Source organism: Serinus canaria, chromosome 12, assembly GCF_022539315.1.
Source record: "Serinus canaria isolate serCan28SL12 chromosome 12, serCan2020, whole genome shotgun sequence".
In the NCBI taxonomy this organism is placed as follows: Eukaryota; Metazoa; Chordata; class Aves; order Passeriformes; family Fringillidae; genus Serinus; species Serinus canaria.
This window is the reverse complement of record NC_066326.1, coordinates 11,673,570-11,688,000: the sequence shown is the minus strand read 5'-3', so window position 1 is coordinate 11,688,000 and position 14,431 is coordinate 11,673,570. Positions and strand designations below refer to the sequence as shown.

Sequence of the window (14,431 nt, the reverse complement as noted above, 5' to 3'; positions counted from 1 at the left end):
TCCTGCAGGTCCCTGGACCTCACAGGTCCGTTGCTCCTTGGAGGGGTCCCCAACCTGCCAGAAAACTTCCCCATCACTCACCGGGACTTTGTGGGATGCATGAGAGACCTCTTCATCGACAGCAAACGCATCGACCTGGCCTCCTACATTGCCAACAACGGAACTGCTGCAGGTACCAGTGCCTCTGCTCCTGCCAGCCCTCTCGGGGAATGGATTCTGCTTCTCACACAGCAGTGCTGCTGGGCTGTAGCAGCATCGTGGCACCACAGCTGGAGTTGAGCAGATTCTCACTGGAGAACAAGGCCTTCGGGTCCCCCTAAATGATCCAGTGCCCACCTCAGCTAACATTCTGAGAATGTCCCCTGTTCCCAAGTGCAGAGCCTGTTGAGCTGGCTGACCTGGGAGATGCTAGATCAGTCCAGCTCTACACTATCTTTGTTCTGGCATAAAGAGCACCAACAGCCTTAACCCTTATCCCTGAGCAGGCAGGGTCTGGGTGGAGGCACTGAGCAGTAGGGCTTGCCCCTCTGACAGCCTGGGGAAAGGCAAGCAGGCAGCAGTGCCTTTCCTTTTGGCTGGGGGGAGGTGGTGAACTGGTTGAGGCTGATGCAGATGGCTTTGATACCTCCAGGCTGTCATGCCAAGCACACGTTCTGCGACTCCAGCCCCTGCAAGAACGGTGGCACTTGCTCTGTCAGCTGGGGGACCTACTCCTGCCTCTGTCCTGTTGGCTTTGGGGGCAAGGACTGTCGCCATGGTGAGTGCAGGGGCACTACTGGGCATGGGCAGGGTGGGGTGCAAGGCTGTGCTGGGGTTGCTGTGGAGGCAGAGTAATTGATCCATGACCTAACTCTGCTGTCCCTGCATCTAACTATGCTGTCCCTGCTCCCTGTGAAGTGTCCTTCCCTTCTCCTCACCTCCACTTTCCTTTCCAGCCATGCACCATGCCCACTATTTTCAGGGCAACAGTGTCCTGACCTGGGACTTCAAGGCAGATGTGAAGATCTCAGTGCCATGGTACCTGGGGCTGGCATTTCGGACTCGCCAGCAGGATGGGGTGCTTCTGCAGGCCCACGCAGGCCAGTACACCACCCTGCTCTGTCAGGTATGGCCACAGCCTCAGGCACAGCACCATGGGCCAGCCTCTGCTGCTGTCTGCCCCAGAAGAGCATGGGGACCTTGTTCTCCCTGCTGGCTCCGTCCCAAGCAGAGGGTGGTTGAGGGGAGAGGTATTTAGCAGGGATGGATTTCCCTCCCCATGCTTTGATGGAGGATAGGCTGGAAGCAGCCGAGGTTGATGGGGTCTTTGCTCACTGGTGGCATCACTGTTCCCTTTCTGCAGCTGGTTGGGGGCCTGCTCTCCTTCATGGTGAGCAGGGGGTCAGGGCGCAGCACCAGCCTGCTCCTGGACCAGCTGCAGCTCAGTGATGGGAAGTGGCACGACCTCCAGCTGGAGCTGCGGGATGTCCACAGTGGGCGAGACTCACGCTACGTCATCACCCTCACCCTGGACTTTGGGCTCTACCAGGTAGGTGCTGCTTAAGACCCTGGCACCAGGACAGGAGCTGTGGGAGATGCTTGGAAAGCACAGGCAGAGCTGTGCCTCTGCACCCCTGAGAGGGCTGGGCCAGGGCTGGTGCCCATTGCCTCATGTTGCTCCCTTCTGCAGGACACGGTGGTTGTGGGAAATGAACTGCATGGCCTGAAGGTGAAACACCTGCATGTGGGGGGAGTCCTGGGCTCTGGCGAGGTGCAGAATGGGCTGAGGGGCTGCATACAGGTGAGTCCATTGCTCTGAGCCTTCCCTTTTCAGCGGGTCAGAGTTCTCTGTGGAGAGTTGGAAACACAAGTCTGGCAACTGCTGCCAGCATCCATCCTGCTGCTGTCACTGTCCCTCTGGGCATTCAAGGCTCTGAGGTGCCATGGAGTAGCATTAAATAGGGAGGATGGCGAGTGGCTGCTGCTGGGGGTCTGTGGAAGGCAGGAGAGCTGGAGCCTCGTGTGTCTGCCCTGGCTTCACTGTGAGTTTGTCACCTGCACTGCAGGGTGTGCGACTGGGTGACAGCGTCACCGGGATCGTGCTGCCCAAGCCCAACCATGCCCTGCGGGTGGAGGCTGGCTGCAGTGTCCCAAGCCCCTGTGACTCCAACCCCTGCCCAGCCAACAGTGTCTGCAAGGATGAGTGGCAGAGCTACTCCTGTGTCTGCCAGCCAGGTAGGACCTGCAGCACCCTGCTACTCCTCTGCTCTTCGTGCCTGCTTATCTTATCCTAACCCCCTGTGACTCCCTCCTGGCCTGTGACTGCTGTCCTGTCCATGCCTTGGGCAAGTCACATCCCTGTCAGACACTTGTCAGTTTTTCTGGTGGGCAGAATCCCTCCTGAGCTCCCTGAATTCACTCCTTGGTACTCCAGCACCTCTCAGGCAGAAGGTATTTGCTTTACGTGGTGGTGTCTGTCCACACCTCAGGGTACTACGGAGGGGACTGTGTGGATGTGTGTCACCTCAACCCCTGCAAGAACAAGTCGGTGTGTCGCCGCAAGCCGGGCTCGCGCCTGGGCTACGTCTGCGAGTGCAGTGGGAACTTCTTTGGGCAGTACTGCGAGCACAGGTGAGATACAGGGCAGGACCATGGCCTTTGGGCCTGGCTCCATGCTGGCCTCTCAACCTGGATGTGTAACCAGGGGCTTCTCAGTGCTACCTTTCTCCTTGGTGCTGCTGACTGGTGGCAGAACAAGGCCTGGGGAATTTGGTTATTGTAATATCAAAGATATTTCTCTCCCTAGGATAGACCAGCAGTGTCCAAAGGGTTGGTGGGGAAACCCCACCTGTGGGCCCTGTAACTGTGATGTGAACAAAGGCTTTGACCCCGACTGCAATAAAACCAACGGCCAGTGCCACTGCAAGGTGAGGGGCAGCTGTGCCAATGGGGACCTGGACCATGGCTTCTCTGAAACCCTGCTTGTTCTTGATGCTGTTCCTTGTCCTCCCACAAAGGCCTGGCAGTTGCCCAGGTGCTGTTTTGTGTGCCCATATCTGGGCTGGATCCCTGCTCACCTCCTCTATACAGCTTTCCTGGACCAGCATGGTGGTGATAGGGGCAGTGGGGTGCTTGAAAATCAGGAATGCCTTGACCTTCTCTGGCTCCAGGGGTTCCTCAGCCACCCTCGGCTTCTGTCCTATTGGGGCACTCTGGTGACTGTCCCCATCTCCTCGCAGGACTTCCACTACCGCCCCAGAGGCAGTGACACGTGCCTGCCCTGTGACTGCTACCCCGTGGGCTCCACCTCGCGCTCCTGTGACAGGGAAAGCGGCCGCTGCCACTGCCGGCCCGGGGTCATCGGCCGCCAGTGCAACAGCTGTGACAGCCCCTTCGCTGAGGTGACACCCAGTGGCTGTGAGGGTGAGTGTGGGCACGGCAGTGTGGGCAGCTGCTCCCTCGGGGCTTGGTGTCAGTGGCGTGGCCCTGTGACCTGTGTGTCTCCACAGTGCTCTACGATGGCTGCCCCAAAAGCCTGAAGGCAGGTGTGTGGTGGCCCCAGACCAAGTTTGGCTTCTCGGCCGCAGTGCTGTGTCCCAAAGGCTCCTTGGGTGAGTGGGGACATGATGGAGAGGGGAGGGGGCAGCCTGGCTGTCCTGTAACAGCTCTGGCAACATCACTCTGTTTTTGCACTACCCCGGTCTCATTCAGCTGGGCTTGAAGTTTGGGAGAAGGAAGTTGGAAGAGAAAATGTCACAGCCTGGGGAAGAGCAGAGAGCAGAGGGTGCTGGCCATAGGACTGGGGTTGGGTAAAAGCTATGGTGTATAAGACCCATCACCCAGCCGTGAGGCTGTGCTGTTCCCTCAGTCTTGGTGCCTGTCTTCTTCCTGCTGCATTTTTTGGGTTCACCAGACTTGAGGCTGAGGTCAGGCCTGGCACAGCACCTTCAGTGCCTTGCTGTGGCTCCACCAGCCCCATCCCCGGGTGCCCAGCAAGGGAAGCAGGGCACAGTGTGCTGTCAGGTGAATGTTGGGTAGGAGTCAGCATCCTGAGCTGGACGAGGCAAAGCTGTCCTCAGTGACAGAAAAGGTGTCAGCAGTGTGTCTGGGAGTGTAGGGCAGTGCAAGCCCCAGGGGACAATACAAACCCTGTCCTTCCTCAGCCGTTCGCCCCCGGAGGAGGCAGGTTTGGCTCCTAACTGTTGTCGCTTCTCTCCCCGGTTCTCTCGCCCTCCGTGCACAGGCTTGAGGGGTGCAGGTAAGGTTGTTCCCATCTCCTTCCCCCTGTGCTCTAAGGGCTGCACCACACAGCTTTCCCTCCCTGCTCCCTGCCTGACACCCTGCACACCCCTGCGCTTTCCCCGCTGCTTCTGGAGCTGCCAAGGGTCTTCCCAATGCTTTGCCTGGTCTCACCTCTCCTACACAGCGTTCCCTGCTCCCAGCTCACTAACGAGCACAGGCCCAGCTGCAGCTGCATGCAGCCCTTGCCACTCTCTGTGCCTAGCCTGCAGTGTTGGCTTTGCCAGGTCTGTGCTCTGCTCCCTAGCTGGCATGGATGCTGGCTCTCCTGGATGGCACTCGCTTACTTAGGCTGGGTGGGGAAGGAGCTGGTCATGAGCAGTGGGTGGTGAGGCCAGGATGGAATGGCTGTGGGGTGGAAGGAGAAACTACTTGAGTGAGAAGTGGTAGGACGGGAGCAGAAACTGATGGGCAGGCACAGCACAGGGTCCTGTTCCTTCTGCCTGGCTGGCAGGGGAAGGCACAGGGACCTGGGGGTCAGTTCTGCCCAGATCTGCATCTGAGTCAGTCTCTGTTCTGTGCAAGGGGATGCTGTCAGTATGGAGACTTCTTGTTCTTCCTGCTCCCTGCTGCAATGGCACTGGTCCCTGTGCTTCTGCAGCTGGGAGAAGGGTGGCTGGGAGGACTGCTAGGAGCTGGAGCTGGTGGGGGGGGTACGCTTGTCCCTGGGGCTTTTCTGAACAACAACTGGAGTCTGCTCTAAGCTTCCTCTCCCTGCCCTCCCCTGCTACTCTTTCCCAGCCATGGGCACCTGGGTGGGCTCCTGTGCCCTGATGCTGTCCCCAGGAGGACCTGCTCCACAGTCCTGCTGGGTACACTGGGGTTGCCTGGTTTCTCTTGCTCAAAGTGTTGATGGTGACACACCCAGCTGAGAACACTTTTCTCTGTGTTGGCTTTAGCAGTGTTTTTGGTGGTAGTTAATATCTCATCCCATTTAGTTTTGGAAACTCCCTTGCTGTATACAAATGCTTGGGCTCCAGCCAGGGACTGAGGGCTTCCACTGGATACTGACCCCACACTTCTGGATCCTCCACACTGGGGTGCACCATCCTACTCCTCCATCCCTCTTGGCTGAAGGGGCTCATCTCAGGGGCTGGTTTTCCAGCCCAGCAGCAGGGCTGTTGTGCTCCTGGGGTGGCTTTGCCCTGTAGAGAGAGCAGGACCTCAGCAGGCATTGCAGGCTGTCAGCTGGGGGATGCCTAGAGCTGTTTGGGCTTCCATAACTTGGAATCAGATGTGCCTAAGGACACAGTCATGTCCTCTTGGGCTTTTCCAGCCTGAGTCCTGCCAAGTCAGTCCATTTTGCAATCCTGTGTGATGGCATCTGGCATGATGCAGCCCCAAAGTACACATGGGCAGCAAGCTCCTGGCGGGAGGTTTGTGAAACCTCAGCTTGCTGAGGTTTCACAAACCAAGAGTAGAATGGTTTGCACTGGGGCAAATCAGGATGATGGCCCTGGGGTGTTACAGGCCCTCGCCATCACTTGTCAGCACCACTCTTTGGGATTAGCTGGTGCAGAGGATCAGCCATGTCTCCTGTGCTGAATTTCCAACAAGCCCTTCCTCCTTGTTTTAGGTGCAGCCATCAGACACTGCGATGAGGAGAAGGGCTGGCTGGAGCCAGATCTCTTCAACTGCACTTCACCTGCCTTCAAGGAGCTGTCCGTGCTGGTAATCCTCTCAGCTCTGCAGCCCTGACAGAGCAGGAGCCCTCTGAACAAGGGCTCACAGTCAGAATTCAAAGCACTCAGCTCTCCAGGGGTGCCTGGGCTATGAGAGGGCCTTGCCACAGTGCTCGGTCCCTTTCTCTTCTCACCTCCTTTCCCCAGTTCCCTCCCATGGGAGCAGTGGTCTGAGCTTAAGTTCATATGGCTTCATTTAATTTGTGTCCCCCTCAGAAATTGCTTTGTCCTGACAGAGTATTTGAGGGGAAAATAAGGGCTGAGTGATTTGAAGCTGGTGGGATGTCTGCTCCATGAGACCGCTGTAGCCCCCTGATTTTGTCAGGGACAAATCCCTTTGAAATATCCAGACAAGTGTATTCAACACTTACGTGTTATCTAGGCTGAATTGATACTGAAGTCAGGAGAGTTTCCAGGGAAGTATTTCCAGGGCCTTGTCCTGTCCTTTCATCTCCTTGGCCTGTGTCGTGTATGGCCCTGGGTTAGCCAGGCCAGTGCAGGCCCTGGTGTGTTGCTGGAGGCTGGTTTTCTGCCAGATTTCTCCCTGTTCTAGAGACCACCACTGTGAGTGTCCATGGCTTCTGCTGTGGCTTCAGAAATAATCTCCGTGTCCAGCAGGGCCTGCAGCATCCCAGTTTCCTGGTGAGGAGCCTGCTGAATTGTTTAACCCTCTCTTTTCTCCCCGCTGACAGCTAGAGGGCTTGGAGAGGAACAAGACTGAGCTGAACACAATTGAAGCCAAGAAGCTGGCCCACCGCCTGCGGGCCGTGACAGACCACATGGAGCACTACTTTGGCAACGACGTGCACATTGCCTTCCGCCTGCTGTCCCGCCTCATGGCCTTCGAGAGCCGGCAGCGCGGCTTCGGCCTCACGGCCACACAGGACGCCCACTTCAACGAGGTCAGTCCTGCCCCAGATCACAGTGGCTTCTGTTGCTGCTTCTCTGAGCAGCCACCCTGTGTTTCTGAGGGGATTGAGGATGTGGGACCCTGTGAGGAGCACTGGGCTCCTCGGTTCACACCAGCAGTGTGGGAAGCAAGAGCTGTGTGGTCAGGGCTGGAGCAGAGTGGTTGAGGAGAGGCAGAGAGCTGGGTTTGCTCAGCCTGGGAAGGCAAAGGGAGGTCTTACAGCTGCTGGCAGGTCCTTCATGGCAAAGGTGCAGGAAAGGTGTCTCTCTAGGGCACTGGTTGATGAGAATTGAGGGAGGTGGGGGCCCATCATAGTAGGAAGTACCTCTCTTCCCAGAGCCTTTGTGCAGAAAGCACAGTGCTTCAGCCTGGGGGTGGTCATGAGAGGCCCAAAGGCCACGCTCCCCTCTGTCCTCACGTCTCTCCCATTCAGAACCTGCTGCGTGCAGGCAGCTCCGTGCTGGCCCCTGAGAACCGGGAGCACTGGGCCATGCTGCCCCACGGGGAGCATGGCAGCGCCAGCCTCATGGAGCAGCTGCGGGACTATTCAGGCACGCTGGCCAGCAACATGAAACTCACCTACCTCAACCCCGTCGGTGTCGTCACCCCCAACATCAGTGAGTAGGACCTGGCTGGGGTGGTGCAGGGACACTCCTCCATGACACCTTGTTCCCTTCTCATCTCACTGCACCTCAGGGAGTGTGCTGGTAATATCCTTGATGGGTCTCTCTAACATGGGGAAGCATTTGTGAGAAATGTCCTGGTCCCGTCCCTGCCTAGACTAGCTGACCTCCAAGAGCTAGCAGGGCCAGGAGTGTGCTGCCTGCTCACAGTTACTTTCCAGTCTCTAGTGAAAAAGCAGCTGGCCTTGGTGGCAGGAGTAGTCTGCCCTGTGGCGGAGCAAGGACCTGGGCTGGGAAGAAGCACTGATTTAGTGTCATGCCCAAATAGAGGTCATAGCCCCAACTCAGCCTCTGGCTTGTATGGTCCCGTGGCCGCAGACTTGAATCCTGGGGTGCTCTGGAGCACAGTTGCTCTCCATGTGTCCATCCTCGAGCTGACTTTGACTGCCCTGCTCCTCCGCAGTGCTGAGCATCGATCGCATGGAGAACCACTCCCACGTCCGCCGGCGCTACCCTCGCTACCACAGCAGCCTCTTCCGGGGCCAGCCTGCCTGGGACCCCCACACCCACGTGGTGCTGCCACTGTCGGTGCTGAGCCCTCCGAAAGCCGAAGGTGAGCACGGGAGCATCGCTCAAGGAACAACATGGGTGGGTACAGCTGGCAGGAAAGATGTAGAATCATAAGGAGGTTTGGGTTGGAATGACTTTTAAAAGCCATTTAGTTTGCATGTACCCTACTGAGACATGTCTGTCAGAGGTCCGAGAGCCAACCTTGAGATCCTGAGCTTTACACGTATTCACCACATCCCAAAGGCTCCTGATGGCCTTGCAAATTGTCTTCAGAGCAGCACATGCTGACATGTGTGTGTGCTTTTTTGTGTGTGTTAGTGTGTGTTTTTGTGTGATGTGTGTCTGTGTGGTTTTGTGTGTGGTGTGTGTTCTCATCACCCCTTTGTATGCCCCAGCTGTGCCCACAGCAGTGCCCACACTGGCTGGGGCTGAAGGGAACAACACTGTGGAGAACTCCTCCCCGAGGCAGGCTCTGCCAGAGCCCGAGCCCACGCTCACTGTGGTCATCCTCATCATGTACCGCACCCTTGGGGGGCTGCTGCCTGCGCGCTACCAAGTGGATCGCCGCAGCGTCAGGTACATCCTCCTGCCCTGTGCCCCCACAGGCACCAGGGAGAGGGGCTGGCTGGACTCTGTTCTGTTCCCTCTGGCAGTTGCCAAATCTGTCTGCAGTGGTGAGGGTTTGATTCCCAGCCTTGGTGCTGCTCTGTGCCACGTTTCCCAGCCCCATGCTGTATTCTGAGCAGAGCTTTTCCTTCTGAGATGTCAGAGCAGGACACCTGAGAAGACTCTGGGGGTCTGTTGCTGCCACACAGTGATCGTGATGGTAGAGCTCTGTTGCTCCTTGCAGGCTCCCCAAGAATCCTGTGATGAACTCCCCCATTGTGAGTGTGTCTGTGTTCAGCAATCACACCTTCCTGCAAGGACCCCTGGATACCCCTCTTGTGCTGGAATTTTACCTGCTGGAGACAGCCAACAGGAGCAAACCTCTCTGTGTCCAGTGGAACCACTCCAACCTGTGAGTTGAGCATGACTGGGCCACTCTCTCTGAGCTGCTTTCCCCACACACCTCCTCATTCCCCAAGTTTCCCTGAGCAGCATTGGGATGTGGAGGGTTCCACCCTCCCCAATGGGATTTGTTTCTTTTGGGAGGGCACAGCAGGGTCAAAATTATTTAGTTTGGAAAAGACCATTAAGATCATTGAGTCCAACCATTAACCCAGCACTCCAAGTTCACCACTAACCCATTTCCCTCAGTGTCACATCCACACTCTGGCTCCCATATTTCCACTTTAGGAGAGCAGTTGTATCTGCTGGCAGATGAGCCTTGTCAGTCACTTCTCTTCTCTGTGGTTCCTGCCCCCCACACACATTTGTGTGTCTTCTCTCCTAAGTGCATTCTGATTTTTGGTGGCTGCAGGACCAACCCCTCTGGCTTCTGGACAGCCAGGGACTGCGAGCTCGTGTACCGAAACACCACCCATGTCCACTGCCAGTGCTCCCAGTTTGGCACCTTTGGGGTTTTGATGGACAGCTCACACCGAGAGGTAACCTCAGCCTGTGGGACTCTGGGTGATGGTGGAGACTGTTAGCAGCTGGGTCCCAGCACAGGCAGAAAATGTCCTGGGCACAGGCAAAAAATTCCATGTGGGACACAAACACAGTTTGACAGTTCTGCAAGCTTCCTGTGTTTGCCCCTAACACTGCTATTTGCCTTTGGTTCTCTGCTGCTGCAGCAACTGGAAGGTGATCTGGAGACATTGGCAATTGTCACCTATTCCTTGGTGTCTCTCTCCTTGGTGTCTCTGCTGCTGACCTTCTCCTTTCTGACCTGCCTCAAAGGCCTCAAGTCCAACACACGTGGCATCCACTCCAACATATCAGTCACCCTCTTCTTCTCTGAGCTGCTCTTTCTCCTGGGTATCAACCGCACTGAGAACCAGGTCTGTGGGCTTGAACACGCTCACCCATGGGGGTGAGGTGTGGACGATGCCATTAGCTTTGGCACAGTGGGACCATCTCTAAGTCACTCTTGTCTCCCCAGTTTCTGTGCACTGTGATTGCCATCCTCCTCCACTGCTTCTTCCTCTCCACCTTCGCCTGGCTCTTCGTCCAGGGCCTCCACATCTACCGCATGCAGACGGAAGCGCGCAACGTCAACTTCGGGGCCATGCGCTTCTACTACGCCATCGGCTGGGGGGTGCCTGCCATCATCACTGGTAGGAGCTGCCTGTGCTGCAGCCATGCCCAAACCAGCCCTGATGCTTCTCAGCAGTCTCCTGACCACCTGGTGTTGCCCAGCTTATCTAGGGTGGAGAGCTGAGGGTGGGCTTGCCATGGTCAGCGGTGCTGGCAGCAAGCTGTGCTGTGGTGGTCAGAGCAACACGTATCAAGGGCTGTCATCTTGCCTCCTAAAGAGAAATAATTTGTCAGCACATCTCCTCAGGTCTTCTAGTTAAAATCTCTTGATTTCCTAAGCCTGCATACTTGGGTGATCTGTTGCTGGAACTGAATGCCTCCAGGACTGGGATGTGTCAGGGACATCTGAGGAAAAGGAAATAAAGTCCCTGTTGCTGAGTCCCACAGATCTGACTCCTTCCCCTTGTGGTGGGGAAGCCTATGCATACAGGAAGGAGCAGGGAGAAAGCCCCTTCACTGCTGACAGTATTGGCATGGGATTGACATGGTTTGGACAAGTCCAAGGCTGCTGGGTCTGGACCTGTCCTCTCCTTTCCTTCTGCAGGGCTGGCTGTTGGCCTGGATCCTGAGGGCTATGGGAACCCCGACTTCTGCTGGATTTCCATTCATGATAAGCTGGTCTGGAGCTTTGCAGGCCCCATTACTGTCGTCATTGTGGTAAAACCCTGTCCTGTTTCACCCACAACCCTCTCCTGCCTCCCTTCTCTGCACCATGGGCACTCACCCCTCCTTGGCTGCCCACTGCCTGTCCCATTCTCTGTGTCCCTCTCCCTCAGTTAGAGGCCCTCTTTTTGTCCCTCCTGAACTCTAGCCAAACTGGGGGGAGGCCATAGCTTGGGCATGAAGGAGAAAGGAAGGGATGTTTGCAGGGCCTGGTGACCCTGGAGTCTGCAGTGGGGAGGTCAGGTCAGAGCCAACCTTTGGCACAGCTTCTAATCAGTGCCAACACTTTCAGATGAATGGGGTCATGTTCCTGCTTGTGGCCAAGATGTCCTGTTCCCCAGGCCAAAAGGAGACCAAGAAGAAATCGGTTCTGTGAGTATTAGTGGCCAAACTCCCAGCAGAGCTCTGGCAGCTATTGGATTTTAACATTTTCAGGGACCATCCTCCTCCTTCTACCATCGCAGAGGGCCCCTCTGTGCATCAGTGTCAGCCTTGCAGCCACTCTCCTCTCCCACACTGCCAGCCACATTAACCCTTCCTAAACTTTATCCTTTCTAGTTCCTATGTCCCCACTATGTTCACACTCACCTCCCAACTGGTCCCCTTTCATCACCCGCCCTCACAGCCACCTCTTGTGTCTGCTTGGATTCAGCACTCAGCCCTTGTCAGCTATGAACACCTGTTTCTTCCTCACCTACATGCTCCTGAGACCTTTCCCCACTCCCTCTGAGCCAGCCCTGGAGCATGGCTGAGCTCTCTGTGCATCAAAATGACCTGTGTCATTTTGGCCCCTGTGTTTGCCATGTATGATCCAGAAGGGAAGGCCTGGGAGTCAGGGGAAGCTGGGCCACTGTGCAGGGATGTACCTGCAGTGCTGGGCACAGCAGGGAGGTCTCTGCAGGAGCTTTCCCCTCTGGATCTCAGTGAGCACTAGCCTGTAGGTTAACAGTATGCACTAACCTCTTGGTGTGTGTCTATGTCCCTGTCTGTCTGTCTCTCTCTCTCCAGCATGACGTTACGGAGCTCCTTTGTTCTGCTTCTAGTTATTAGCACTACCTGGCTCTTTGGCCTCTTGGCTGTCAACAACAGTGTCCTGGCTTTCCACTACTTCTACACTGTCCTCTGCAGCCTCCAGGTAACTGCCCAGCCTCTGCTGGGGAGGGCAAGGGTCAGCCCAGGAGAGCATCCCTGTGGTCCCCACGGCCATCTGTGGAGAGTGGGTGCCCTGTGCTGAGCTCCCAACATCTCGCTGAGCTCCTTGTCCCTTCTGCTGTCACCTTTGTGGCATTGAGTGACTCCTGCCACTCCTTGCTGCTGTGCCTGTGGTGAGCAGTCACACGGAGCAGGAGGTGGCTGCAAGGCATTTGGTTCAGAGGTAACATCCAAGGGATAGCAAGTACCATCTGGAGGGAAGGCGCCTCTGTGTCCTGAGAGGGCAGAGTAAGAGAATGTGATGGAGGTGTTGGACACTCAAAATATGATCCATGGCAGCACCCTGCCAACCTTTTCCCACCACTAGGGCTGATGTTGCTGCAGGAGACCCTGCCATTTGCTTCTTGGCCACTGCCAGATAGGTGGAGACCCCACCTGTTCCTCCCTCATCCATGGCCACTATGGGTGTTAGCTCTCATTGGTATTTGGGGTTTTTGGTGCATCCCAGTCCGGTGGCCCGGGAGGAGCCAGGGAGGAGCCTGCTGTTGGCACTGTGGGCAAGCAGGTCAGCTGGCAGTGAAGGGCTGTCTCTCATGGCATCTCTCCCCACAGGGCCTGGCAGTGCTGGTCCTGTTCTGTGTACTGAATGAGGAGGTGCGGGAGGCATGGCAGCTGGCCTGCCTCAGCAAGAAGGGGCAGAGTGAGGAGGCCACAAGGAGCACACAGGTGGGCAAGAGCAGGGCAGCCCAGGGTGCTGGGCTCAGGCTGCATGTCTGGGACAGGAGCTGACCGGGATATCCCCACTTGCCCTGGACTGCTGTGGCAACTCCTTAACGGGGCACATGCCCTCTCCCTCCTCCCCAGGGCCCCAATGCCTACAACAACACAGCACTGTTTGAGGAGAGCGGGCTCATCCGCATCACCCTGGGGGCCTCCACAGTGTCCTCGGTGAGCAGCGTGCGCTCTGCCCGCACCCACTCCAGCCAGCGAGCTTACCTCAGGTAGGGAGCAGCCAGGGCTCTGGGGGCCAGCAGTGCCTGGGCAGAGCCAGAGGCTCCTGCCACTGTGACAGTTTAAGCCTCCTCTCTTTCAGAGACAACGTGGCAGCACGTCAGGGCTCAGCCCTGGATCACAGCCTGTTGGCTCACGCCGGCCCCACGGACATTGACATGGCAATGTTCCACCGTGATGCTGGGGGAGGTAAGGCTCAGCCCTGTTCCTGAGTTTGGGGAGTTCTTCCTGGTGCAGGCTCTGGGGGTATGGTTACATCTTGCACCCCATGTTCAGCTGCGACTTCCAAACATGTGGTAGATAGGAGGGAGAGGCAGCCATTGTGTCATTTAGCACAGCCTCTCCTGGACACATGGCAAAGGACATAGCCAGTCCCCAAGGGGGTAGAAATGGGGGAGGCAACAGAGGGGACATGGCTGTTGTGGGATCTCTGGGGACACTGGGCTCTCCAGTACAGCACAGACATTTGACTCACTGGAGCTAGACCACGTGGGGCTGGTGTGTAGGAAAGGCAAGCAAAGGCTAAGGGATGGGGCTTTACTCAGCCTGAAAGAGGAGGCAGAGAGGATCTTAGTGCTATTTGCAGCTGCCTTACAGGAAGGTGCAATGAGATGGAGCTGGGCTCTTCTCACAGGTACCTGGTGATAGGGCCTTGGGAGCTGGCACAGGCTGCTGCTTGAGGGAGGGGCAACAAAGGGCAGGGGCAACTCATGAGTGGGGTCAGCCTGGTGGTTCTGCCTTCCTGGTGCTATCAGCAGGAACCTCTCTCACCTTCATTCCAAATGTCTCCCCAACACACCATGTTCCTACAGACCAGGACTCGGACTCGGACAGTGACCTGTCTCTGGATGAAGAGCGCAGCCTCTCCATCCCGTCCTCAGAGAGCGAGGAGAACGTTCGCCTGCGGGGCCGCTTCCAGCGCCAGCTCAAGCGGGCAGCACACAGTGAACGCCTCCTCACTAACCCTGCCAACACCACTCCCAAAGGCAAGGCCCGGGGCTCTGGCAGGGAAAAGAATGAGCTCAGCTCCCTGGGGGGTCAGGCTGTGCATGTCTTGTGATGGCTCGATTGCTGCTCATGGAACTATTCTCTCCCTCTTCTCTGGGGCCTGATTTGCTGTGTCCTTCATCAGATGTGGATGGCAATGACCTCATGTCGTATTGGCCAGCTCTGGGCGAGTGTGAGGTTCACCCCTGCTCCTTGCAGAAGTGGGGCTCTGAGCGGAAGCTGGGATTTGACATCAATAAGGATGCAGCCAACAATAATCAGCCAGACCTGGCTTTGACCAGTGGGGATGAGAACTCCCTCACCCAGACCCAACGGCAGAGAAAAGGTAACAATCT

The 14,431-nt window shown here is 56.8% G+C and overlaps 1 protein-coding gene across 2 annotated transcripts in view; it reads left to right on the top strand.

Moving 5' to 3' along the window:
* CELSR3 (cadherin EGF LAG seven-pass G-type receptor 3) overlaps positions 1 to 14,431 on the top strand; it is a 31,413-nt gene that overhangs the window by 12,798 nt on the left and 4,184 nt on the right. The window contains exons 7-34 of one of the 2 annotated variants that reach the window (XM_050979274.1): positions 9 to 172; positions 632 to 757; positions 936 to 1,105; positions 1,343 to 1,528; positions 1,670 to 1,780; positions 2,046 to 2,214; positions 2,469 to 2,610; positions 2,786 to 2,906; positions 3,219 to 3,402; positions 3,489 to 3,590; positions 4,223 to 4,237; positions 5,855 to 5,949; positions 6,653 to 6,862; positions 7,304 to 7,487; positions 7,957 to 8,106; positions 8,459 to 8,639; positions 8,914 to 9,081; positions 9,484 to 9,610; positions 9,800 to 10,006; positions 10,108 to 10,282; positions 10,807 to 10,919; positions 11,218 to 11,297; positions 11,934 to 12,060; positions 12,690 to 12,803; positions 12,942 to 13,078; positions 13,171 to 13,277; positions 13,901 to 14,074; positions 14,221 to 14,421. In XM_050979274.1, the coding sequence (XP_050835231.1) occupies positions 9 to 172; positions 632 to 757; positions 936 to 1,105; positions 1,343 to 1,528; positions 1,670 to 1,780; positions 2,046 to 2,214; positions 2,469 to 2,610; positions 2,786 to 2,906; positions 3,219 to 3,402; positions 3,489 to 3,590; positions 4,223 to 4,237; positions 5,855 to 5,949; positions 6,653 to 6,862; positions 7,304 to 7,487; positions 7,957 to 8,106; positions 8,459 to 8,639; positions 8,914 to 9,081; positions 9,484 to 9,610; positions 9,800 to 10,006; positions 10,108 to 10,282; positions 10,807 to 10,919; positions 11,218 to 11,297; positions 11,934 to 12,060; positions 12,690 to 12,803; positions 12,942 to 13,078; positions 13,171 to 13,277; positions 13,901 to 14,074; positions 14,221 to 14,421 (4,040 nt within the window). The remainder of the gene's footprint in view (positions 1 to 8; positions 173 to 631; positions 758 to 935; positions 1,106 to 1,342; positions 1,529 to 1,669; positions 1,781 to 2,045; positions 2,215 to 2,468; positions 2,611 to 2,785; positions 2,907 to 3,218; positions 3,403 to 3,488; positions 3,591 to 4,222; positions 4,238 to 5,854; positions 5,950 to 6,652; positions 6,863 to 7,303; positions 7,488 to 7,956; positions 8,107 to 8,458; positions 8,640 to 8,913; positions 9,082 to 9,483; positions 9,611 to 9,799; positions 10,007 to 10,107; positions 10,283 to 10,806; positions 10,920 to 11,217; positions 11,298 to 11,933; positions 12,061 to 12,689; positions 12,804 to 12,941; positions 13,079 to 13,170; positions 13,278 to 13,900; positions 14,075 to 14,220; positions 14,422 to 14,431) is intronic. The other variant, XM_018915086.3, reaches the window with a different exon arrangement.